This window comes from Cetorhinus maximus, chromosome 20 (assembly GCF_964194155.1).
Source record: "Cetorhinus maximus chromosome 20, sCetMax3.hap1.1, whole genome shotgun sequence".
Taxonomy (NCBI): Eukaryota; Metazoa; Chordata; class Chondrichthyes; order Lamniformes; family Cetorhinidae; genus Cetorhinus; species Cetorhinus maximus.
Window position 1 is genome coordinate 64534016 of NC_135898.1, and position 26628 is coordinate 64560643.

At 41.7% G+C, this 26628-nt stretch overlaps 2 protein-coding genes across 3 annotated transcripts in view; one reads left to right on the forward strand and one right to left on the reverse strand.

The window, feature by feature from the left end:
- dhx32b (DEAH (Asp-Glu-Ala-His) box polypeptide 32b) overlaps positions 1-11928 on the reverse strand; it is a 37131-nt gene extending 25203 nt beyond the window's left edge. Inside the window, exons 1-2 of one of the 2 annotated variants that reach the window (XM_078564858.1) lie at positions 11543-11928; positions 202-395 (exon numbers count right to left, since the gene is read on the reverse strand). In XM_078564858.1, coding sequence (XP_078420984.1) covers positions 202-395; positions 11543-11833 — 485 coding nt within the window. In that variant the 5' untranslated portion in view covers positions 11834-11928. The remainder of the gene's footprint in view (positions 1-201; positions 396-11542) is intronic. The other variant, XM_078564859.1, reaches the window with a different exon arrangement.
- Positions 11929-19096: 7168 nt separating this feature from the next.
- Positions 19097-26628, forward strand: part of fank1 (fibronectin type III and ankyrin repeat domains 1) — a 72714-nt gene continuing 65182 nt past the window's right edge. Inside the window, 2 exon segments of the mRNA XM_078565201.1 lie at positions 19097-19392; positions 24481-24503. Coding sequence (XP_078421327.1) covers positions 19097-19392; positions 24481-24503 — 319 coding nt within the window.

Sequence of the window (26628 nt, forward strand, 5' to 3'; positions counted from 1 at the left end):
ACTAATCTTATTCATTCTAATCCTTTCATTTTGTCCTGGTTGCATTCTATTGTTGATCCTTGTAAAGAGTAATGCAAATGGATAAGGACCAGCATATGGCGTAATTTGCTTGAAGAGGGACTTGCAGCTGCAGCAGCTTCCTATTTGCATCTGAGTCACGGTTCTGCAAGGGTCACCAAAAGTAGATGCAAGCGCACAGACCTCAGGATAGTTTCATTGATGCAGCAGTTTTCAAATGGAATTATGTAGCCCACTTCATGCCCTATGTTGACATCCATTTCATCTGCCACGCGGAGAGCAAGGCCGACAGCCGTCTGCTTATGCGTCTGTGTGCACACTACAACCCCATGCTGATACTTGGAAGAAAGACAATGTTCCGCACACCACTGCGGGATCTAAAAAAGAAAACAAAGGAAACAATCAGGGCACCATTGCCTTCTAGTGTGATGCTTTACTATAGTTTGGTTGGTCAGACAGTTGGACATTTATAAAAGCAAAGTTAAATAGTTTCTGAAGAGACAAGACACTAATTAATAATTCCTTGTCCTAGATCTGCATGGAGGCACGTCACTATGTATTCAGGTATATAAATTTTATGTGTGCACACACCTGGATATTACATATGAAATAACAATTGATGGCCATAAGTCAAGATGGTAATTCTACAGCTTCGATAGCTCTTCCCGTAGGTCAGTGGCCAAATGCATAGTGCAGCAGCAAATCACAGAGTCCAGTTGCATCCTAGATTTCTCTGATCCATAGCGTTAGGTGATCTTAGCTGGGGTCTAGATGTACCATGAACAGCCTCAGTGTCCCTCTGATTACTTGCTGATCTTTTTCAGAATAGTCCTGCTAAAATCAAGCCTAAACAACTCTCTTATAATTCTCCGCAGCTTAAAACTATCACCCTATGATACAAAACTTGGAAGCATTGTAAACGGAGGAAGACAGTATAGAACTTCAAAAGGACATTGACAATTCAGTGGAGTGGCAAGATGGGTGGCAGATGAAGCTCAATGCAGGGAAGTGAGGTGATTCATTTTGGTAGGAAGAACATGGAGAGACAATGTAAAATAAGGGTTACAATTCTTAAGGGTGTACAGGAACAGAGAGACCTGGGTTTATATGTGCACAGATCATTGAAGGTGGCAGGACAGGTGGAGGGAGCAGTTAATAAAGCATACAGTATCCTGGGCTTTATTAATAGGGCCATAGAGTCCAAGAACAGGGAGGTTATGCTGAGCTTATATAAGTCACTAGTTAGACCTCAGCTGGAGTATTGTGTACAGTTCGGGGTGCCACACTATAGGAAGGATGTGAACGCATTGGAGAGAGTGCAGAAGAGGTTTAAAAGAATGATTCCAGGTATGAGAAACTTCAGTTATGAAGATAGATTGGAGAAGTTGGGATTGTTCTTCTTGGGGAGGAGAAGGCTAAGAGGAGAATTGATAGAGGTGTTCAAAATCATGAGGGGGCTGGATAGAGTAGATAGGGGGGAAACTGTTCCCACTCGTCAAGGGATCGAGAATGAGAGGGCACAAATTTAAAGTGATTTTCAAAAGAAGCAAATGTGATGTGAGAAAAAAACTTTTTCGCACAACGAGTGGTTCGAGTCTGGAATGCACTGCCTGGAAGTGTGGTGGAGGCAGGTTCAATCGAGGCATTCAAAATGGGAAATTAATGATTATTTGAATAGGAACAATGTGCAAGGGTACAGGGAAAAAGCAAGAGAATGGCACTAAGTCATGCTGCTCATTTGGAGTGCCGGTGCCAACACGATGGGATGAATGTCTTCCTTCTGCACTGTAACAATTCTGTGATTCTAATGCCTCAATTTACTTGACATGACTTTTGGCATTAACATTGGTTGGCTTAGGTACTTTACTATTATTTTTTCAGTACTGCTATTCTATTTTATCTAATGAGACGTTGACCTAATTTATGTCTTTCAATCATCAGTTTGAGTCACTCCACTTCTCTTTGCTTATCCTGCTCCTCTTTCTGACGCCCCTCCACTGGACAATTAAACAACTAATTGGAGGAGAAGGCTCCACAAATAGCCCCATTTTCAATGATGGTGGGAGCCAGCACATCAGTCCCCAACATCACAGATGCCAGTTTTCAGCCAATTTGATTCACTCCACAGTATATCAAGAAACAGCTGGAGGCATTGAATATTGCAAATGCTATGGACCCTGACAACAGTCCAGCAATAGTGCTAAAGATTTGTGCTCCAGAAGGGGGGAGGGCGGGGGGAGGGGTGTGTAGGTGGTGGCATCGTGGTATTGTTACTAGACTAGTACGCCAGAGACCTAGGGTAATGCTCTGGGGACCTGGGTCAAATTCCAACATGGCAGATGGTGAATTTGAATTCAATAAAAATCTTGACTCTTAAATGCACTCTGAACAAGGGCAATAAATGCTGGCCTAGTCTGCATTTTATAATGCCAGCACGAGAGCGGCAGGGCAGAAAAAATAGCACGTGAGGAGGGAGCAGATAAAACAGTGTGAGAGGAAGGAGCAGATAAAACAATGTGAGAGGAGTGGAATAAGGCCCCTAGCAAAACTAGTATTCCTTAAATGGAGTAACTAACGAGCTTAATCAAAATGGAAGTCATGGTAACAGAGCTCGCACCTGTGATATGCTCCTCCTGCGCTATGTGGGAAGTCATGGGCACTTCCAGTGTCACTGGCGACCAGGTGTGCAGGAAGCGTGCCCAGCTGCAGCTACTGGCTAACTGCATTTCAGAGCTGGAGCTGCGGGTGGGTTCACTGTGGAGCATCTGCGATGCTGAGATTATCGTGGACAGCATGTTCAGTGAGGTGGCCACACCGCAGGTAAACACTGAACAGGCAGAAAGAGGATGGGTGATTACCAGGCAGAGTAGAGGAAGGCAGGTAGTACAGGAGTCCCCTGTGGTTGTTCCCCCTCTCTAATAGATATACCATTTTGGATACTGCTGGAGGGAGATGACTTCTCAAGGGAAAGCAGCAGCAGCCAAGTCCATGGCACCATGGGTGGCTCTGCTGCACAAGAGGAGAGGAAGAAGAGTGGCAGGGCTACAGTCATAGGGGATTCAATAGTAAGAGGAACAGACAGGCGTTTCTGCATCCGCAAAAGTGACTCCAGGATGGTACGTTGCCTCCCTGGTGCCAGGGTTAAGGATGTCTCGGAAAGGTTACAGTGCATTCTGAAGGGGGAGGGTGAACAGCCAGTGGTTGTAGTACATATTGGTACCAATGACGTAGTTAAAAGAACAAGTGGTGGTGTTTGCTAGTGTGTTCAGTCGGGGGTGGGGGGCGGGCGGTTTAAGCTAGAATGGCAGGGGGGTGGGAACCTGAGCAGGGAGACAGAGGAGGGGGAAACAAGGATAGAAACAAAAGACAGGAAAGTAAGAAGCAAAAGTGGAAGGTGGAAAAACAAGGGCAAAAAACAAAAGGGGTCATAGTGCAAAATAAAGCTAAGATGACTAACAAGGTTAAAATAACAAGTCTAAAGGCATTGTATCTTAATGCGCAGAGCATTCGCAATAAGGTAGATGAATTAACAATGCAAATATATATAAATGGTTATGATATAGTTGTAATTACGGCGATATGGCTGTAGGGTGACCAAGGATGGGAACTGAACAACCAGGGGTATTCAATATTTAGGAGGGACAGACAAATAGGGAAAGGAGGTGGGGTAGCATTGTTAGTAAAGGAGGAAATCAATGCAATAGCGAGGAAGGATATTGGCTTGGAAAATCATGATGTGGAATCTGTTTGGGTGGAGATAAGAAACACCAAGGGGCAGAAAACGTTGGTGGGGTTGTCTATAGGCCCCCAAACAGTAATGGAGATGTAAGGGAAGGCATTAAGCAGGAAATTTGAGATGCATGCAACTGTAATCATGGGTGACTTTAATCTACATATAGATTGGACAAACCAAACTAGCAATAATACTGTGGAGGAGAATTTCCTGGAGTGTGTACGTGACGGTTTTTTAGACCAATATGTTGAGGAACCAACTAGAGAGCAGGCTATTCTAGACTGGGTATTGTGCAGTGAGAAAGGATTAATTAACAATCTTGTTGTGTGGGGTCCCTTGGGGAAGAGCGACCATAAAATGATAGAATTGTTCATTAGGATGGAGAGTGAAGAAGTTGAATCTGAAACTAGGGACCTGAATCTAAATAAAGGGAACTACGGGAGTATGGGGCGCAAGTTGGCAATGATGAATTGGGGAATCTGACTAAAAGGGTTGACAGTGGATAGGCAATGGCTAATATTTAAGGGGCATATGCATGAATTACAACAATTATTCATTTATGTCTGGTGCAAATGTGAAACAGGAAAGGTGGCTCAATCATGGCTTATGAAAGAAATTAGGGATAGTATTAGATCCAAAGAGGAGACATATAAAATTGCAGAAAAAGCAGCAAGCCTGAGGATTGGGAACAGTTTAGAATTCAGCAAAAGTAGACAAAAAGATTGATCAAGAAGGGGGAAATGGAGTAGGAACATAAAAACTGACTGTAAAAGCTTCTATAAATATGTGAAGAGAAAAAAATTAGCAAAGACAAATGTAGGTCCCTTACAGTCAGAAATGGGGGGAAATTATAATGGGGAACAAAGAAATGGCAGAAGAATTGAACACATATTTTGGGTTCTGTCCTCACAAAAGAGGACACAAATAATTTCCCAGAAATGTTAGGGAACCAAGGGTCTAGTGAGAGGGAGAAATTGAAGAAAATGAGTGCCAGTAAAAAACACGGTGCCAGTGAAATTAATGGGGTTAAAGGCTGAACAACCCCCAGGGCCTGATAATCTACACCCAAGAGTACTAAAGGAAGTGGCCCTGGAAATATTGGATGCATTGGTGATCATCTTCCAAAATTCTGTAGACTCTGGAGCAGTTCCTACAGATTGGAGGGTAGCAAATGTAACTCCACTATTTAAGAAAGGAGGGTGAGAAAAAACAGAGGATTACAGACCAGTTAGCCTAACATCAGTAATGGGGAAAATGCTAGAGTCTATTATAAAAGACATGGTAACAGAACACTTAGCAAGCATTAATGGGATTAGACAAAATCAGCATAGGATTATGAAAGGGAAATCATGCTTAACTAATCTACTGGAGTTTTTTGAGAATGTAACTAGTAGAATAGATAAGGGAGAACCAGTGGATGTGGTGTATTTGGATTTCAAGAAGGCTTTTGATAAGGTCCCACATAAGAGGCTAGTGGGCAAAATTAAAGCACATGGGATTGGGGGTAGTATACTGGCATGGATTGAGAATTGATTGACAGACCAGAAACAGAGCGTGGGAATAAATGGGTCTTTTTCTGGGTGGCAGGCGGTGACTAGTGGTGTACCACAGGGATCAGTGCTTGGGCCCCAGCTATTTAGGATATATATAAATGACTTGGATGAGGGAACCAAATGCAATATTTCCAAGTTTGCTGACGACACAAAATTGGGCAGGGTTGTGAGTTGTGAGGAGGATGCAAGGAGGCTTCAGGGCGATTTAAACAAGTTGTGTGTATGGGCAAACACATGGCAGATGCAGTATAACGTGGATAAATGTGAAGCTATACGCTTCGGTGTGAAAAACAGACAGGCAGAGTATTATTTAAATGGTGATATATTGGGAAATGTGGATGTACAAAAGGATCTGGGTGTCCTTGTACACCAGTCAATGAAAGTCAGTGAAAGTAAATAGGTAGGTGCAGTAAGCAATTAGGAAGGCAAATGGTATGTTGGCCTTCATTGCAAGAGGATTTGAGTTCAGAAGTAGGGATGCCTTACTGCAGTTATACAGGGCCTTGGTGAGACCACACCTGGAGTATTGTATGCAGTTTTGGTCTCCCTACCTAAGAAAGGATGTACTTGCCATAGAGGGAGTGCAGCGAAGGTTCACTAGGCTGATACCGGGGATGGCAGGACTGTTGTATGAGGAGAGATTGGTTCGACTGGGCCTATATTCACTAGAGTTTAGAAGAATGAGAGGGGATCTGATTGAAACGTATAAAATTCTAACAGGACTAGACAGGGATGCAGGGAGGATGTTTCCCCTAGTTGGGGAGCCTAGAACCAGGGGCTACAGTCTCAGGATATGGAGCAGGCCATTTAGGACTGAGATGAGGAAAGATTTCTTCACTCAGAGAGTGGTCAACCTGTGGATATTAGTGGCATCAAGAGGTATGGAGAGAAAGCGGGAATATGACGTTGAGATAGAAGAACAGCCATTATCATATTGAATGGGGTGGGGGGGCAAGCTCAAAGGGCTGAATGCTCCTAGTTTTCACGTTTCTATGTTTCTAGAACCAGTTGCACCCTTAGCAAAGCTTTTCCAGTGCAGCTACAACAATGGCATCTACCCAGCAATGTGGAAAACTGCCCAGGTATGTCCCGTCCACAAAAAGCAGGGCAAATCCAACAAATCCGACAAATTACCACCCCATCAGTCTACTCTCGATCATCAGCAAAGTGATGGGAAGTGTCATAAACAGTGCTATCAAGTGGCACTTACTCAGCAATAACCTGCTCATTGCCACTCAGTTTGGGTGACCTCATTACAGCCTTAGTCCAAACATGGACAAAAGAGCTGAAGTCAGGAGGTGAGGTGAGAGTGACTGCCCTTGACATCAAGGCCACATTTGACCAAGTGTGGCATCAAGGAGCGCTAGCAAAATGGTAGTCAATGGGAATCAGGGGGGAAACTCTCCATTGGTTGGAGTCATACCTAGCACAAAGGAAGAAGTCAATCATCTCTGTTCCAGGACATCAATGCAGGAGTTCCTCAGGGTAATGTCCTTGGCCCGGCCATCTTCAGCTGCTTCATCAATGACCTTTCCTCCATTATAAAGGTCAGAAGTGGGGATGTTCACTGATGATTGCACAAAGTTTAGCACCATTCATGACTCCTCAGATACTGAAGCAGTCAGTGCCCATATGCAGCGAGACCTGGACAACGTTCAGGCTTGAGCTGATAAGTGACAAGTTACATTTGTTCCACAGAAGTGTCAAGTAATTACCATCTTCAACAAGACAGAATCCAACCATCGCCCTTGACATTCAATGGCATTACCATCACTGAATACCCCACTATCAACATCCTTTGTTTGCCATTGACTAGAAACTAAACCGGACCAGCCAAATAAATTCTGTGGCTGCAAGAGCAGGTCAGAAGCTGGGAATTCTGCAGACAGTAACTAATCTCCTGAATCCCCAAAGGCCAATCTACACCATCTACAAGGCACAAGTCAGGAGTGTGATGGAATACTCTCAATTTGCCTGGATGAGTCGCAACACTCAAGAAGGTCGGCATCATCCAGGACAAAGCAGCCCTTTTGATTGGCACCCCTTCCACCACCTGCATCATCCACTCCCTTCATCACAGATGCACAGTGGCAACAGTGTGTTGCCATCTACAAGATGCACTGCAGCAACTCACCAAGGCTCCTTCGACAGCACCTTCCAAAACCTCAACCTCTACCACCAAGAAGGACAAGGACAGCAGATGCATGGGAACACCACCATCTGCAAGTTCTCCTCCAAGCCACACACCATCCTGACTTGGAACTATATCACCTTCACTGTTGCTGGATCAAAATCCTGGAACTTCCTCCCTAACAGCACTATGCGCGTACCTACACCAGATGGACTGCCGCAGTTCAAGAAGGCGGCTCACCACCACCTTCTCGAGGGCAATTATGGATGGGCAATAAAAACGCTGGCCTAGCCAGACACCCAAGCTCTGTGAAAGAATAAAAAAAACCCATAAAACTGGTAACTGCTGATATGCATCTCAAATTTAAAATAAACTTAATAATTATTCTCACTACTTTGCTGCAGTCATACCTAAATATGGTAGAGACAGCAGGGCCGAGCTGAAGGGGTGAAGACTATTATGCAAAGTAGAACCTGTTAGTCTACAGCATTGCATGATCAACAATACAGGTTTCTGCTTGTTGTTGTCTGAAAGTTACTATATAGATGAAGAAGGAAGAAATTTTCTTTTAGCATCTGAGATTGTACAATTATCATAGATTTCTCTAATTGCACTTTATATATTCTGCATAAAGTAAAGGGGAAGTCTTTTTTAAAATTATTGTTAAGATTTTGAAACCTATAAGGAAATTATTTTAAAAAGGAAACTCGAGGTTCCAAACAAGGGCATGCCAGTTCCTATACCTACTTCACTCCAGTTCCTCATTGAAATTTGCTTTTCTGATATAAATGTAAAGCCAAGAGGAATAGGTGCGCTCAACAAATTTTAAACTTGTGTAGCCATTAGTCTTGGCTCAAATTCAGCTAGGACTTCTAATGATTTAAAAAGCATTAAAAAAAAAATGGTGATGAAGGGCTCAAATATTTTATGGTTTGAAAATAAACACTTTATATTTGCAGAGAAATATTTTGTTTATCCAATTCTATGCAGCAAGATATGGTTTGGTAATTTTAAAAAGGCTCCAAAGATAATCGCTGCTGTCAGTAAATAGAAATCATTGGTTTTGAAACTAGGTGTCCTGCAGGGATGCAATCTACAAGCAAGTTTACTTAGAATACAGAAAAGAATACAGATTTAAGATAAAATGAATGGGTACATGTAGATTTACCATTTTCACAAATAAATTCTCAAAAGCAGATGTTTATATTTTTGTGACATGGAGTATGAGCAGCTTTTATCTACAATATCTTGTTACAAGTCCATATCAATGTGAATTAATAAAAAAGATCAGAAACATAGAAACTAATCAACTTTTAAGGCAGAGCCCAACATTTCTGTCTTTGCTAATCTTATCAGAAATGGAAACGGAAATAAAAAGTGACATAATCTTGGTTAAAAAGTGGCAACAGCACATTTTTTCACATTTCCCATTGATCCCAGGATTCCAGCAAAAATGGATTAAAGAAAAGCTTGTGAAAAGCACTCTGGTAACTGGATACACACAAGCATGCAACAGGTTGACAACCTGGGCATAATATTGGAATATTACATGAGGTGATTGTGACTGAGGTATGTTTGGCAGCTGGCCCACTGAGAGCTGTAGGGGCAGTCAGCCATCTATTAGGAAAGGTCATTCTGCCCTCAACTTTTATGCAACAGGAACCTACCACAAGAGGCATCACGGAAGTCAGCTATTGTGTTTGTAGTTGTCCAAAAGCAAAAATATTCTTAAATGCACAAAGAATGACAAACAGTGCACGTTCATTAAAGATTTATTTAAAAATTGTTTTTCAATGCTTATGGATATACTCATATATATTTGTGAGTTATTATCCTAAACCTTTAAAGCATTCAAAAGAGATGCTCCAACTTCGTTTATTACTTGTGTAGCTGGGATCTCCACTAGAAATGGCCAATGGTAACTTGCAGTGCATACCATCTTGCTCATGGGGAATGGAACTGTGTATTTGGATGTTCAACTTCTTCAGAGTACCCACCTTTCAATGTATGTATGTGGCTGTAATACTCTTGTACCAGCTTTCATTTGAAAGTAGGCCATGGTCTATACTCCTATACAAATCAAGTGGGACATGCTGAACTTGGAAAAGCTGGTCCTTCATGAGTCATCATCATTGCTATCCATATTTTTGTTGTTACCTGCTTCAATTGGAGGTGGTGGTCTGGCACAATTTAGATGCACCTTGCTATGTTCACTTTGCTCTATGAAGAGCAAATCAGCATTGTAAGTACATAAATCCAAGAAAAACAGAACGATACAACACAAGATTACGTGTCCATTTAGGTCGTGAAACTTTACTATAAAAGCATCATTATATACTTGCATATAAAATGGTGTGTATGGGCAAATTAGAGTCATACAGCACAGAAGGAGGCCATTTGGCCCATTATGTCTTTGCTCTTTGAAAGAGCTATTCAATTCATCCCAGTTCACAGCTCTTTCCCCATAGTTCTGCAAATTTCTCCTTTTTGAGTATCTATCCAATTCCCTTTCTCAAGTTACTACTGAATCCGCTTCCACCAGCATTTCATGTAGTGCATTCCAGATCATAACAACCATCCAACCAATGTTGATGCAACTTATCATGCAATTCACAGAATCAATATGTTGTGCACATCCTCCCCACTCACACATTTCAAGTCTCTTTCCAAATAAATCAACAATAGGTTTCTCATATGAAATGAGCCACTTTATAACTTGGATTGAATTCCTGTCTTATACTACCTTCCTTTTATGCACAACCTAATACACAAAAGAAGTGGAAATTGAAACACAATGAATTGACCTGCATGCTTCTTTTCCACAGAATACTCTTCTCATCATGACATGTATAATACAAAATGTATAACCAATGTGGTTGACTCTTAACTGCCCTCTGAAGTGTCGTAACTTGCCACTCAGTTGTAGGCAGCTCCCTATCACCTTCTAAAAGGTAATTAGGTATCGGCAATAAATGGTGGCCTTGTCAGGGACAGCGCACATCTCACAAACAAATAAGAAAAAATCTGACCAACATAATCACTACTTAATACGTCTTTGTCAATAGTCTCTGTCCACATCTTTAACTATTACATTTTTTCATATTCATACACATTGTGTTACTACTTTACAATAATATTAATACTTTGCATTTATCCTCTTGTAATAAAGGGGAATACAACTTTGTTCAGTTCCCCAACCAGATCTTTAGTAGTTGTGACCAAGCTCATTGTTCGATTAACAATGCCACCTCCATTGCAAAGAGGTCACCCGCCCCCATCTTGCTTGTATTTCTCAATAGAGGTCATTCGCGATTACACTGGTAAATCTACTTTTCAACTAAAGTTGTGCCATTTCCCCTCAAGTAACAGCTGGATAAACAAACTTGGACATCCGTGCTGGTTAAGAGACTCATTTGCTACTTCAGAGATATTAAAAAACCATTACAAAGAGAAACATTATTACTTTTTGCTGGTTGCTGTGTTACTGCTAACAAAAATAAAACCACATGTTTCTAAGTTATGCATTCCCATTAATTAGAATATAAAAAAACACATTCCATTTAAAAAATCTTCCAGGTTCTGTAAGTTAGTACACCATGTACAAGATCCAAGTGAAATTCATCCCCAAATGTGCTTCATGTTTCAGTCGCTGGAAAGTATCACCACATTTAATTAAAAACGGAAAAGATTCCCAGAAAAAATATATAATTTTATCATTACTGATTAACACATTGTAAACACTTGTTCATATTATCTGGATGTTGGCACAGTACAAACGAGCCACAAAACATGCATTGTGTTTCCTTCTGCCAGAGTTGCTCTTTCAATGCCAGCCTTATCATTAAGGGCAGGTCAGCAGAAATCACTGCTCTGTGTTTAGAGTTATGCACAATGTTAGTAGAAACTAAAGGCTTGTTTGAAGGTTTACAGTAGCCGTGCCTCATCACCACTTCAAGTATAGGCAAACCTTTGATAACATTGGCGCCTTTTTCAAAACCTAGTTGGGCATCATGCAGTAGGATAATCACTGAAGCCACACCAAAAAAAAAAGTATGAAGTAAGCATTTCTTTTTGTTGTAAGTTTCACGTGAGCTTGGTTGTTCTTACCTGGCTGCTCTTCCCGATCCTGGCGTTTCCAGACAGGATGGTGAAGTGATTGCTCACTAAACTCGCCATGAAGGCGCCCTTAGCTTCCCACACTGGGAGCTGTTTCCTTTCTTGAAGCAGTTTGTAATAGCGGGAAGAATAGGGCAGTCCATCAAAGGGGTTCAGCTCCAGGTCTGCATCGCAGAATAAAGCTTCATCCCCACTGTCGGATCCAAACTCTTCGGGGAAAGTCTGTCTGCCAGAGAGCGATGGGCTGTCCTGGTTTGTCGTGTGCAGTTGAAGAGCAGCCATGGCAGCCGCAGATAGCAGACTATCACACCCAAGTTACTTAAATTTGTCCTGTAAGTACCTGGTCTTGTAACGAGTTAAAAATCCACACCAGCATTTCCTGCTACAATTCACAGCCACTTCATACTCTCCCCACCGTTTAATTTCTCAGCGATCATCTGCAAACGAAATTAATGTTTATTGCAAATCGACTGTTTAAAGATATTGCAGCAAAACAAGTTGATTTTTTTTTTAGTTTAAAGTTGCCCGATTTCCCTCCATCCCAGCCCACGTGTCGGGCTATTCATTGACTGAATAGTCCAGGCTAAACGAGAGAGTATTGTACAGAATAATACGGTCATGTGGCCACTTAATCTCCTGACAATACCGGTCGGGAAATGCTTGTTGGAAACTGCAGAGTGTGAAAGCTTTAATTGGTCTCTCAGTAACCGGCTGCACAAACACATCTGTCACAGAACCGGCTGGCCAAGGCGCTGTAAAAAATGCAAATCATCACTCTCTCTCTCTCTGCCTGCTTTTGAGTGTGAATCACATCACATTTAATTGTGTTTGCCCGCAATCCGAGCGGTTGCTGGACTGTGGGCGCTTCCCTCCTAGCCAGAAAGCAACCTTCCCAAAGATAGTCACCGAATATGCTCCGTTACTTTCATACTTTAACGTAACTTATGCCATTTTTTAAACTGTATGGACTGTAGGGAATATATCAAGCAACTCCCTTTCACTTATCAATGAGAAGCCAAGGTGCGGTACATCACTACAATTGAGAAGAATTAAAAAGACCATGTACATCAGAAAATGATGATGAAATGAAGTTGAGTTTATTTTAAAAGCCCGGGGTTTGCAGGAATCAGGGAGGTGAACAATCCCACAGTTTCGCTATCCTTGGCAATCTTGATTAATTTTGATTTCAACACAGTCGGGATGTCGTGAGGAGACTGAGGTTGTCAGTCAAGATATTTGGACATTTAGAGGAGAGCTGACCACGGCAAGTATTTACATAAAAAGAGACTGGGGACCAGAAGGGAGGGCAAGGTGTTTTTCTAGTTTCTCGTCTGTGCAAAGTGTAAGAGAGATGAGAGCAAAGCCTGTTGGTATGGGAGGCAATATGAGACTTTCCAGGAAGTTAAGAATTAATGGGAAAACAGCAATTTCCTTGCGGACAGCTTTAGCAATAGAGATGTGAGGATCCCATCTCAGGCCAGAGGAGTTAGTGGATGAAGAGTGCTAAGATTTGAGGGGCTAGTCGTTTGGTAGTACAGAACTTGAGTATTGCTAAAAAAAAATATTTTTTTGGTGAAGCTTTTCATCTTGCACTCACTTCGCAAGAAAATACCAATGTCGGGGAAACAACATATTTATACTGTATGAGACGAGTGCTGATTGGTTGGCCAGAGCACTTTGATTGGTAGAGACATTGCACTGGAGAATGCACCAGTTGATGGTGACCGACAGTTAACTGCCAAACATTGTTTGAAATTTAAACCAGCAGCTTGACTTTGATTGGTCAAGACATTGCCCTGGGGTATGAACCAACAAATGGCTGTTACTTGTTTTGTTTAACTGAAACAGGCACCAAGATGTGTACATGTTCTTTCTGTCTGCAAAGAACAAGATCCTGCGTAGCTTCCAGTGTAGCTTCCAGTACAGGCAAACCACAGTGCAAACCCAACTGACAATCTTAAATTGGGTGTCAGCATAATTCTTAACACATTGAGGATTGTTTAGCAAATGTTGTCCAATCACGGAATCAAATCTAATGTTGGACACTGTGTTTTGAGTTTTACAAGCACAGGTTGGTTGGGTATGGTCTGTACCTTATCCATTGCATACAGCGGCTGGGACATGCTGTTTGATATGATTTGTCAGTCTTGGGACATACAGCCTACTTACCGAGCATCACACTGACACTGGCATTCATATACCACATCACTCATTTGTGTGATAAGCAAAACGTCTTTTTGGCTTGACGGCAGCATCCTGATAGTGGTGAATACCACTCGTGTTGCTACTGCATAGTAGTAGCAAGAAACAGCTAACTTCACCTGTTGCTCAAGTTTTTGAGATACCTTGCCCTTCCAGGGTAATCTGAGGTAGACTGGGCATTTTTTAGGGCCAAAAGTGGCGACCTTGAGTTTGCACGATATACAGCATGAAATGATCTGATCAGGCAAGCCTTTATCCCACAGGATATCCTGCAGAAATTCACATTTTGCCATTTTCCCAAATTCTATTCAGCGATATGAAGGACCAGTCGTTAACTGTTGATCTTGGAAGAAACATGAATACATTCTGTCAGTGAAACCCTGGAAGAAGAATTGCAATGGCTACCATTTACAGTAGAATTGTAAGCACTCTTTTTGAATGCATTCACAATATAGTACACTGAACAATTTTCTCCCCTCCATCCCCCTCCATGCAGGTTATCAAATATGCTTTGACTAACTTGACTACTGCATTCAATATTAAAGGGGCAATATCTCCATCAAAAAGTGATGTGAGTTGTTCTAAATTTACTTGTTAACTGATGTCTAATGTAATATGTAAAAAAAACACATTTTCACATCAAATTGTCCATGATAGAATTGTGACTAAAACTTCGTCACAATTCCTCTCACCCTTCTTGTCCCCAAAGGCAAAAATGGTAAACACTTTCTCAGGAAGAGACACTGCCTTTTTAAAGAAACCAGAATAATAATACATTTGTAATTAATTTTGTTAGAAGTCAAACATTTAGGATGACATTTTGTAACTTGCAGCATATAAACCATGATTTATTTTGGTTTTTATTCAACTCTACTGAGAATTTTTCATGAAGGAGATTGCAGATTACAAATGGTTTTCACTGAGGGTAAATCATTTTGAGCAACTAAGGTGTAAACTCTGGAAAGTCTGTAACATTATCAGATATAGCAAATACATCATCTCATTATATTTTTCTTTGAGTTCACTGTTTGTAGAAATTCACAATGAACCATTTTCCCAAATTCTATTCAAGAACACGATTATGGGTTCTAATTAAGTTAGCTTATTTATATAATAATCACAGGTTTAAAATGATTAGTACCAAATTCTTGGAACAAGTTTTAATGAGAATTCACAGAGGTGAGGTTGTAGGAGGTCTTCACCAGGACTTCTCGTCCTTACTCTTCAACCTCATGCTGCCCCTTGGCAACATCATCTGCAGACATGGGGCCAGCTTCCACATGTATGCTGAAACCACCCAACTATATATCTTCATTTACCTGTTATCAGAATGCTTGTCTGGTATCCAGTCCTGTTTGAGCTGCAATTGCCTCTAGTTAAACATTGAAAAAACTGACATCATCATCTTCAGGCTCTAGCACAGGCTGTATCCTCACCGTTGATTCTATCTTCTGTCCAGCCACAGTCTCAGATTGAACCACACTGTTTGTAACCCTGGCATTCTGTTTGACGCCAAGCTGAGCTTCTAACCTGATATACTGTCCATAACCGCGACCACCTACTTACTTACCCCTCCATCACAGCACCTGCCTGTGCCCCAGCCTCAGCCTGCATCTGAAGATTTAATCCATGCCTTTATCATCTCTAGATATGACTATTCCAATACTTTCCTGACTGACCTCCCATCCTCCACCCTTCATAATTGTAGATGTAATACATTTTGATTTCCAAAAGGCGTTCAATAAGGTACCACACATAAGGCTACTTAATAAGATAAGAGCCCATGGTGTTGGGGGAAGTATATTAACATGGATAGGCGATTGGCTAACTAATAGAAGACAGAGAGTTGGGATAAGGGGGGGCATTTTCAAGATGGCAACCTGTAACTAGTGGAGTGCCACAGGGATCACTGCTGGGGCCTCAATTATTTACAATGTATATCACCACGTTTGCGGATGACACAAAAATAGGTGGGAAGGCAAGTGGTGAGGATGACAGAGTCAACAGAGGGATGTAGACAGCTTAAGTGGTGGGCAAAAACTTGGCAGATGAAATATAATGTGGGAAAATGTGAGGTTATGCACTTTGGCAGGAAGAATAGAAGAGCTGAATATTATGGAAATGGAGAAAAACTGCAGAAAGCTGTAGCACAGAGGGATTTGGGGGTTCTGGTGCATGAATCCCAAAAAGCTAGCATACAAGTTCAACTGATAATAGGGAAGGCAAATGGAATATTGGCCTTATTTCAAAGGGCGTGGAGTATAAAAATAGGGAAGTCTTGCTAAAACTATACAAGGCACCAGTTAGACCAGACCTAGAATACTCTGAAACAAAAACAGAATTACCTGGAAAAACTCAGCAGATCTGGCAGCATCGGTGGAGAAGAAAAGAGTCGATGTTTCGAGTCCTCACGACCCTTCAAATACTCTGAATAGAATACTCTGAACAGTTTTGGTCCCTTATCTAAGGAAAGATGTACTGGCATTGAAGGCAATCCAGAGAAAGTTCATTAGGTTGATCCCAGGTATGGAGGGATTTTCTTATGAGGAGAGGTTGAGTAGGTTGGGCCTGTACTCATTGGAATTTAGAAGACTGAGAGGCGACCTTATTGAAATATATAAGATTCTTAGGGGGCTTGACAGGGTAGATGCTGACAGGTTGTTTCCCCTTGTGGGAGAGCGTAGGACCAGAGGGTGTAATCTCAGAATAAGGGGTCGCCCATTTAAGACAGAGATGAGGAGGAATTTCTCCTCTCAAGAGGGTAGTTAATCTGTGGAATTCTTTACCACAGAGGGCTGTAGAGGCTCGGTCGTTAAGTATATTCAAGGCTGAGATAGACAGATTTTTAATCAGTAAGGGAATCCAGGGTTATGGGGAAAAGGCAGAAAAGTGGGGTTGAGGATTATCAGATGAACTGCGATCTCATTGAATGGTGGAGCAGACTTGATGGGCTGAATGGCCTCCTTTTGCTCCTACACCTTATGGTCTATGGTTTAATTCAGTTTATCCAAACTGTCCAATCTGCCACCCATATCAGATCCTGCACCAAGTCCTACTCATCCATCACCCGTACCTCCATCAACTGTTGTTTGTTCCCAGTTCTTGAACACCTCTGATTTAAAATCCTCATTCTCATGTTTACGTCCCTTCATTGCTTTGCCCCTCCCTATTTCTGGAACCTCCTCCCAACTCAATAGCTTTCCCTCCCCCACCAGAACTCTGCATACCTCTGATTCTGCCTTGTTGTAAAATTCACTTCCACTCCTTCTCTGTTGGCCAGTTTCTTCAGTCACCTAGGCCCCAAAGTCTGGAATTTCCTTCATAAATGTCTCCAACTCATTACCTTTAAGGCTCCCTCTTAACACTGTCATTCATGAAAAGCAAATTACAGCCACAAATTACTTATGGGCATATTGAACTTTTTAAGAAAGGCTTGTGTCTTTTTAAAGAAATACAAGCAAGGACACTGAGCAAAAAATGGCTGATAATATAAAATGACCATTTTCTGGAGAATTTCTATGTGGATTATACTGACAGACCTGCCCTGAGACAACATGGAATGTTGTACCTGAAAAGATGTCATGGCCTTCTTCAAGCAGAGATACTTGAAAGGGAAATAGGAGAGATGCAAAAGACTGAACTTTAATCTCCTGTGGTTGCGGAGACAAAAGACTGATTTGCATGTCTCAGCAGTCACCCAAAAATCCATCTCCTGTTGATTTACGTCTCAGAATGTATAAATGGTTCTGATATGAATGCAAGATGACTATTTCCTCTCCAGGAATACGCATGAAAAAAATGGGTTAAAAAGCTAGCTGTAGAGCAGTGCAGTCTGTGCTGGTGTGCTGCGAGTGTGACAACACAAGAAAACCAACTAGTCACCCCTGCAGTTGCAGGTGAAGTATCTCTGTCTCTGTTGCTGGAGGCAAGGCTCAGCAGAAGCCCTAATCAAAAAGGAAATAGGACAGTCTCTTCAGCTACCCTGCAGAAACAAGTGTCTCCAAACCAACTGCAAAACTGCCAAAATCAGCTCTACCGGAATCACTCAACTTAATGTACCACTATCTATGCCTCATGGACAAGCCAAAGACTGATTTGTTTATTTTCTTTAACTTTATTTGGACTCTTAACTTCTCATCTCTGACCTGTGTGTTGCATTTTTATTTTTTTCCTCAGGTTTTAGGAACTAATAAGCTTACTCTTTCTTTGACACAAGAAAGCCTGGTTATATTGGTTCCTTAAAGAAAAAAACATTTGGACTGGGAAAAGGTATCCATGGGGGAAGGGATCCCTTTTAAGTTAACATTGTTGCGTCAATGGAGGCTGAAGTGGCACTGCAAACAGAAGACCCTCCAGTCTGGTTATCTGAAACCTTTTTCAGGAGTCTCGAAGACCCTATGGAGGTAATGAATAGATCTTCCTAGGGCAAGCTGCCCTATTGTTAAAAACATTAGCTCAGACCACACACACTGAAGTTGAGGCAGAAGCAGTCCCTGAATGCTACTACATTAAAAGTGAGTTGCTGATGAGGAAATGGCGACCCCCCCCCTCCCCCCTCACAGATTTGCAAACTAGGAATGGACAGTGATCCACCAGGTAGCGGTGCAGCCGAAGTACCGCAGGGAAATATTACGACTAGCTCACGAAATTCCGATGGTTGGGCATGTCGGTATACGCAAAACCCAAGTCCGCATTAGCCAGCATTTTTACTGGCCACACCTCCACAGGGATGTGGTAGGGTTTTGCAGAACCTGCCACATCTGCCAGGTTGTGGGAAAACCCCAACCTACATTAAGACCTGCACCTATGATTCCCATGCTGGCTTTTGGCGAGCCTTTCAGCAAGGTGTTAGTGTACTGTGTGGGGCCCTGCCCAAAACAAAAGGGGGTTACCAGTGTATCCTCACTATCATGGATGTGGCTACCCATTTCCAAGAGGCTGTTCCCCAGGAACCATATCTTCCAAAACAGTGGTGAGGGAATTGGCCCAATTCTTTACTAGATATGGGCTGCCCACCGAGATCCAGTCAGATCAGGGTTCAAATTTCAGGTCTAAAATATTCCAGGAAGTCATGGGTAACCTGGGCGTGACCCAGCTGAAGTCCTCAGCGTATCACCCGCAGTCACAGGGGGCGCTAGAACAGTACCACCAGACCCTAAAAGCAATGATCAGGGCATACCGCCACAAGTACGCCCATGACTGGGATAAAGGACTAGATTTTCTTCTGTTCACAACCAGTGACTCACCAGTTTTGCTCCATTTGAATTAGTTTACAGGCACCAAGTGCAAAGGCCTGTGAAACCAATCAAGGAGAGGCTTTTAGAACAGAAGGAGGCAGTCTAAATGTTAGACTATGTAACAGTGTTCTGGGAGCAACTCATGAGGGCCTATGATGTGGCCCGAGAACAATTAAAAATCTCTCAGACAACTATGAAAAAACAGGCAGACAAACATGCCAGGGCCCGAACCCTTCAGTCAGGAGGCTACGTGTCATTGCTCCTATCAATACCAGGCAAACCCTTAAAAGCCCCATTCAGTAGCCTGTACAGAGTAATAAAGCTGCTCGGGGAAGTAAACTATCTAATTGAGACCCCAGATCAGGGGAAAAAGCAAAGGCTGCGTTATGTCAACATGATAAAGTAATATCACAGCCGAGAAGGGGGCAAGCAGGTAACAATCTATCCCATTGCCACCAACCTAGAGGATGAGGGTAGCAGTAGGGATGAATTGGAGGGAGATGTGGGTGAGTCCCACATTGAACCCCCTACTACCAGGCTAACCAACACAGAGACACTAGCGAACTTAGACTCTTTATTTACCCATCTAAGTGCAGAATAGCAAGCAGCCTTGACGTGGCTGCTCACTGCATTTAAAGGCTAATGCAGGAACAAGCCAGGCTGCACCACACTAGCTCTACATGATGTGGATGTGAGAGAGGCTCCTCCCATAAGACAACATCACTACCGTCTAGCCCCAGAAAAGCTGGCCCAGGTTTGGGAGGAGATTCACTACATGCTGGAGCACCAACTAATAGAGCCTAACAGCCGTAGCTGGAGCTCCAAGCCGGACAGCTCCACAAGGTTCAGCATTGACTACTGAAAAGTTAATGCAGTGACCAGAGCCGACTCCTACCCGATACCCCAGCTGGAAGACTGCATAGATAGGGTAGGTAATGCAGCCTACATTACAAAGATAGATTTCCTCAAGGGACACTGGCAAGTTCCCTTGGGAGCCCACGTAAAGGAAATCTCCGCCTTCGTAACTCCGGATGAGTTATATCAGTATCGAGTCATGCCATTTGGACTCCAAAATGCCCCAGCCACCTTTCAAAGGCTGATGAACCAGGTAGTGGCAGGCTTATCCTATTGCGTAGTGTACTTAGATGACCTCCTAGTGTACAGCGACATCTGGGAAACTCACTTAGAGCAACTGGAAGCCCTTTTCCAGAAAGTACAGTCAGCTGAACTAGTGGTCAATCTCGCAAAGAGCAAGTTCACTAAGGCTCAAGTGACCTATTGAGGACACATAGTGGGTCAAGGACAAGTACTGCCCAGGGCTGCAAAGGTACGAGCAGTAGCCCAGCTCCCCATTCCTACAATGAAACAGGGAATCATGAGGTCCTTGGGTATGTATAGGTTCTACCGCAAGTTCATCCCAAACTTCAGCACAGTAGCTGCCCCGCTGACAGACCTACTACAGAAAAAAGCAAAGGTAGTCTGGACTGAGAAATACCAGGCAGCTTTCAAAAGGCTGAAAACATTTTAATAGGCGAGCCTGTGCTTGCAGCTTTGAACTTTAACCAACCATTTAAAGTAGCCATTGATGTGAATGACATCGGGGTAGGGGCTGTCCTCCTCCAGGAAGACGAATCAGGAATAGAGAGACCAATCGGGTACTTCCCCAAAAAACCAAACAAGCATCAGAAATGATACTCCACAGTAGAGAAGGAAACCCTCGGTTTGTTACTGGTTCTGAAACACTTTGAGATATATGTCCGAAATGGATGCAGAGAGACCACAGTCCATACTGACCACAACTCTTTTATCTTTGTGGAAAAGTTTATTCCATTGAAGTTTGTTTCTCCAACTGTACCACATAAAAATCACCCACATTGCCGGGATATCAAATGTGATTGCAGACGCCTCATCCAGAACTTAAAGAGACCCGATTAGAACTGAAGAGATAATATTGACAAGGCTAGGAGAATGGGTGTGTGTGTTGTTTTATTTACTTTTCCCCTTGTAATGAAATGAAAATGAATCTCATTTCATTTGTGATCTGGGAGAAGTGTCATGAAAGCTGATTGCAGCCACAAATTACTAATAGGCATATTGAACGTTTTAAGGAAGACTTGTGTGCTTTTAAAGATATATAAGCAAGGACACTGAGCAAAAGATGGCTGATAATGTAAAGTGACCACTTTCTGGAAAATTCCTATATGGATTATACTGACAGACCTGTCCTGAGAAAACATGGAATGTCGCACCTGCATAGGTGCCGTGGCCTTCTTCAAGCAGGAACTTTAACTTTAATCTGCTGTATTTGCGGAGACAAATGACTTATTTGCGCATCTCAGAAGTCACCCAAAAATCCATCTCCTGTTGATTTATACCTCTGAATGTGTAAATAGTTCTGGTATGAATGCAAGATGACTATTTCCTCTCCTGGAATACAGAGGAAATAAAGGGTTAAAAAACTAGCTGTAGAGCTAGTGTGTGCTGGTGTGCTGAGTGAGTGACAGCACAAGAAGCCCAACTAATCACCCCTGCAGTTGCAGGTGAAGTCTTTCTCGCTCTGTTGCTGGAGGCAAGGCTCAGCAGAAGCCACAATCAAAAGGAAATAGGACAGCCTCTTCAGCTACCCTGCAGAACAAGTGTCTCCAAACCAACTGCGAAATTGCAAAAATCAGCTCTACTGGAATCACTCAACTTAACAGTCGCAACATAATACCATCTACGCTTCATGGACAAGCCAAAGACTGATTAGTATTTAAAAAAACTTTTATATGGTTTCTTCACTTCTCATTTTTCACCCGTGTGCATGTGTTGCATTTTTATTATTTTTTTCCCTTGGGTTTTAGTAACTAATAAACTTACCCCTTCTTTGACTCAAGAAAGCCCTGTTAAATTGGCTGCTTCAAAAAAAAATACATTTGGACTGGAAAAAGGTATCCATGGGGGAAGGGATCCCTTTTAAGTTAACCTTGTTGCAACCAACAATAATAAATTGAATAAAGGGGAGACAACTCATTCCTCCTCGCCTGGGAGCATAACAAAATTGGGGTCCCGTTTGGGATGTTAACAAATTGCGGGGGAGGGGGCCTCACCCGGGGACCGGTCGTAACAACACCAACTTCTTTGCACAAGCTTATAATTATCCCACATCTCTCATAGGACTTTGCATTCAGTTTTGATTGATTAGTCTTTTGTGATGTGCCTTGGGACTTTTTCTCCCTTAAAAACGGTATACAAATGCTAGTTGTACTTGTTGAAATTTTTACATGCCATGAAATGTCTTTTTTAAGTGAAGGTAGTACGATGCACTTCCTGGCATTGGCTAAAAGTGAAGGCTAACCTTATATAGCATGTATTATTTACACGCTATGCCCGTCTTTAGCTTGTTCTGTGATCACAAAATATGAATAGTTTAACTTCATGCGCCAACGCTTTGAAAATACTTTTACTTGTTTCTCTGTTAATAAGGCCTCACCTTTGGGTGCTCATTTTTGGTTAATAAATGCATTTAGCACAGTGACCAGATCAGATTCTTCATGTGTACAATTGTATAGTTGCACCGCATACCAACACAATACAACGACAAAGCAGAACGCCAGACAAAGCGGGTTGGATTGTTTGGGGCGCCGTTGTATGCAGAGGAACTCGGATTCGTGTTTCCCGGGCAACAGTGGATCGGCGTCTGTAAAGAGAAAGGAAGAAGAGAAAGCGAGATGGAAAAGAGAGAGAAAGGAAAGAGAAAGAGCATCACATGGCCTGAGCAGTGAATCAACAGATAGGATTAGGCCGAAGTAAAGCGAGCTGAAGAGGTTGACAGAGGGAGGCCAGCGATTTTAACAAGGAGAGAACAGGCAGGGTAAGCAGAGGGTGGCGAAATATTGGGAGACTGCAATCGCAGACTTAATTCAGGAAAGAAAAATGAACTCCTGTTTATCAATTGAAACATAATAGCATCCATTAATTCATGGAAGATAAGTTAAATTTATTGAGTGTGAAGTTTTTCTTAATGAATTTGCTGATTGAAAAAGTTGTATGTAATCCTGTTTCGTTGATATATGCACAATAACAATAATAGCATATGTGTCCAATAACTTACATATACTGATAGTACACATAGTTAATACATAGTAGTTAGTACATAGTAGTTAGTACATAGTATTAACTGGTCATCAAAGAGTAGGAAATATTAATTCAAGCGCAAAACTCATGGATCACTGAATTATATATTTTAAATTATATAGAGTTACACAGAGAGAACAAACTTGCTTACAGGTAGGACTTTTTTACATCCCCAGGTTGTCCCTAAATGGTCACAAACGATGAATTACTTTATAAAGTGTAAACACTTTTCTAAAGAGAAAAAAGAACAACCAATTTGCATATGCAAAGATTTCACAAACAGAGAATAAATGACTCGCTTTGGCAGTGATAGTTGAGCGGTAAATGTTGGCAGGGTTGCAGGGAGAACTCCTTGTCCTTTGAATATTGCCATGGGATCTTTTAACATCCATTTGAACAGAGAAGCAGGGCCCCAGTTTATGTCTCATCCAAAATATGGCATCTATATGGCTGACAATACAGCACACCTTCAATACTACATTCCTAGTCTGGATTATATGCTTAAATTTAGGATTGGACCTTGAATCCACAATTTCATGACTCAGAGGCAAGAATGAGTGCTACAAGGCTGACAACTTGTTGATCAGTTCTTTAGTGGCATTGGGTTTGTTTCTGATTTTTAAAATGGACCCTGAATAGACCAAATAAAATGCTGAATAATTAATTCAGTAGTCAAATTATAAATTATGTTAATCTCATGTACAAAATAAACAGTTTTCTGGTGGTGTTGAAGGAGGAATTTTGACTAAAACAACTAAGGGAACTTTATGTTGCTCTGCAAATATTTCCACAGGATCCTTTGCATTGACCTGACAAGCTGATAAAGTTTGTCTCTCCCTGAGCATTGTACTGCTTTCACTCTAAATTCAACTCATGGATTATGGTTGAAATCCATAATGTTCTGACGCGAAGGTGAGAATAAAACCAACTGAGCCAAACTGACACCAGGGAATGATTGCTGCTTCTGGTGAATTGTATTGAAAATAGTTCGGTGAATGATTTAAAAAAAAACGAATGGCCTGAATTTTATGTAGTCAGTAGCGGTAAGACTAACCGTGGTTTTAGTTACTAGGGAACAAATTGGACAGCAGCATCTGGTGTCTGTACGTGCATAGTTAAACGTGGAAATCTGACAGTTGCTGTCAGAGGTACCTTGCACCTTCACAGGGTGCGTTGTAACACTCTTCGCCAATCAACACGGCACTGAAATCGATGCAATGGGGGTGAATTTCAAGTAATTGCTCAATCTTTCCCCACTAAAGACACCAGAAGTTGTTAAGGGGACACTTTCAGGAGTAAGTGAAATTTTAACGGCGTGGTAAATGATGATTACTGCCAAGTAACCTCTCTGATCTTAAAAAAATATTTTTCTAGGTGTTCGTCTGAGTCCTTTATAAGTAAGTGTTGGCGATTTAATATATTTTTAACTTTTGTTGTCTGTTTCTTTCCTCTCTCCCTGTTAATCCCACCTGTTTCTCCCAATCTTTAATTAAATTCCTATACATGATTTAAATCTAATCTGTACCTGAAGAACCTAGCTGTTTATTGCCCTGCTTGGACACACCATCTGATGCTTTGTAGAGGGTTTGATCAAGTCTTCACTCAAAAACGCACAAGGCCTTTTGGTCAGCTGGTAGCAAAGTGAACAATGAGCAACGTTCCTTCGCTGTGGACTGCAAAATCCAGGCCAATATATAGGGGTTCAGAATATGTCATTAAGGAGTTTGTTTTCCTTGGATGTACACGTTATTTTAATATACTGCAGTTTTACAGTGAGATTTAGCCTGACCTGGTGTGGCTGTGCCAAAGCCATTTTCTCCCTTGCTGGTAGATGTGTGGCCAGTATTAACATTTTATGATAATTAGAATGAGGAATAATAGTACTGGCAATGGAAAAGATTCTGAAAATGTTCAGTGACTGCAGAAAGATATCTGTAATGAGTTGGAATACAAATAAGACGTAGTTCAGAGTCTGACCACCAACACCCTAGGAATTGCTATAATAAAGAGGAAAGGAGGAACTTGAATCTGTTTTTCAATCCTATGAATGTCCCAAAGTGCTTTGCAGTCAGTTAATGACTTTTGAGGTGCAGTTACTACTGTTATGTTGGCATACACAACAGATAATTTAGATAGAACATGGTTCAATAGACAGCATTGATACAAATAATCAGATAATCTGTAATAGTGACATTGGTAGAGGTATGACTGTTGGCCAGGGCAAAAAGGAAAAGTTCCTGGTAGTCTTTAAAAAGTGCCATGGTATTCATAGGGTGATAGGATCTTGGTTTATCATCACATTCAAGAGACAATATCTTCAACTACGTAGTACTTTCTTGTACTGCACTGAAGTGTCACCTTATATTATAGTCTCAACTTCCATAGAGTGTCGAGAACTCACAACTTTATATAGACAATTTTGTCTTTATCACTGAGCAAGCCATAAGAAAGTTTATTATACAGGTATTACCTGTAACAAGTTTTCTTATGAAGCTGTTTTTGGAAATGTCATTAGTGATTTAAACATATACCAGATGTAGCAGGCAGTAATGGACATAAAACTAATGTTAATATGAAGAGACTCAGTAACAACAACAATTTGCATTTATATAGCAAGATATATTAACGCAGATTAAACAGCCCCAATGCGCTTCATGGAAGTGTAAGGAGAAAGAGACTACTGAGTCAAAGGAGATAGTTGGAATCCAATGCCTGTTTGAATGGATGGATTTCACGGAGAGTCTTAAATAAGGTGGCGACATGGAGAGATTTAGGGAATAATTCCAGAGTGTAGACCCAAAGTAGATGTTTAGTTTCAGATTTCCACCGTTTGCTGTTTTTTTGTGTTTTGGGCAGACCATGGCCTTGAAGCATAACTTTGTTAAATGTGATCTTTGCTTTCAACAAAGGTACAATTGTGACTTTTATATTCTTCCTTTTTAAATACATAGAAACATAGGACATAGGAACATAGGAGCAGGAGTAGGCCATTCAGCTTGTCGAGCCTGCTTGCCACTCAGTACAATCATGGCTGATCAATGCCTTTACCCCACACTCTCCCCATTTCCCTTTATATCATTGATACTTAGAAATCTGTCAACCTTTACTTTGAACATACTGTATGACTGAGCTTCCACAGCCCTCAGGGGTAGAGAATTCCAAAGATTCACAACCCTCTGAATAAAACAATTTCTCCTCAACTCGGTCCAAAGTGGCTTCCCACTTATTTTGAAATTGTATCCCTTTCTCTAGAGTCCCCAACCAGGGAAAACATCTTACCTGAATCTACCCTGTCTATCCCTTTAAGATCACCTCTCATTCTTTGAAACTCTAAGGAATACAGGCCCTGTTTCCCCAAGCTCTCTTCATAGGACAGTCCTGCCATCCTGGAAACAAGTCTGGTGAACCTTCGTTGCACTCTCTCTATGGCAATAGTATCCTTCCTAAGGTAAGAGGACCAAAACTGCACACAGTACTCCAGGTGCAGTCTACCCAAGGTTCTATACAATTGAAGCAAGACTT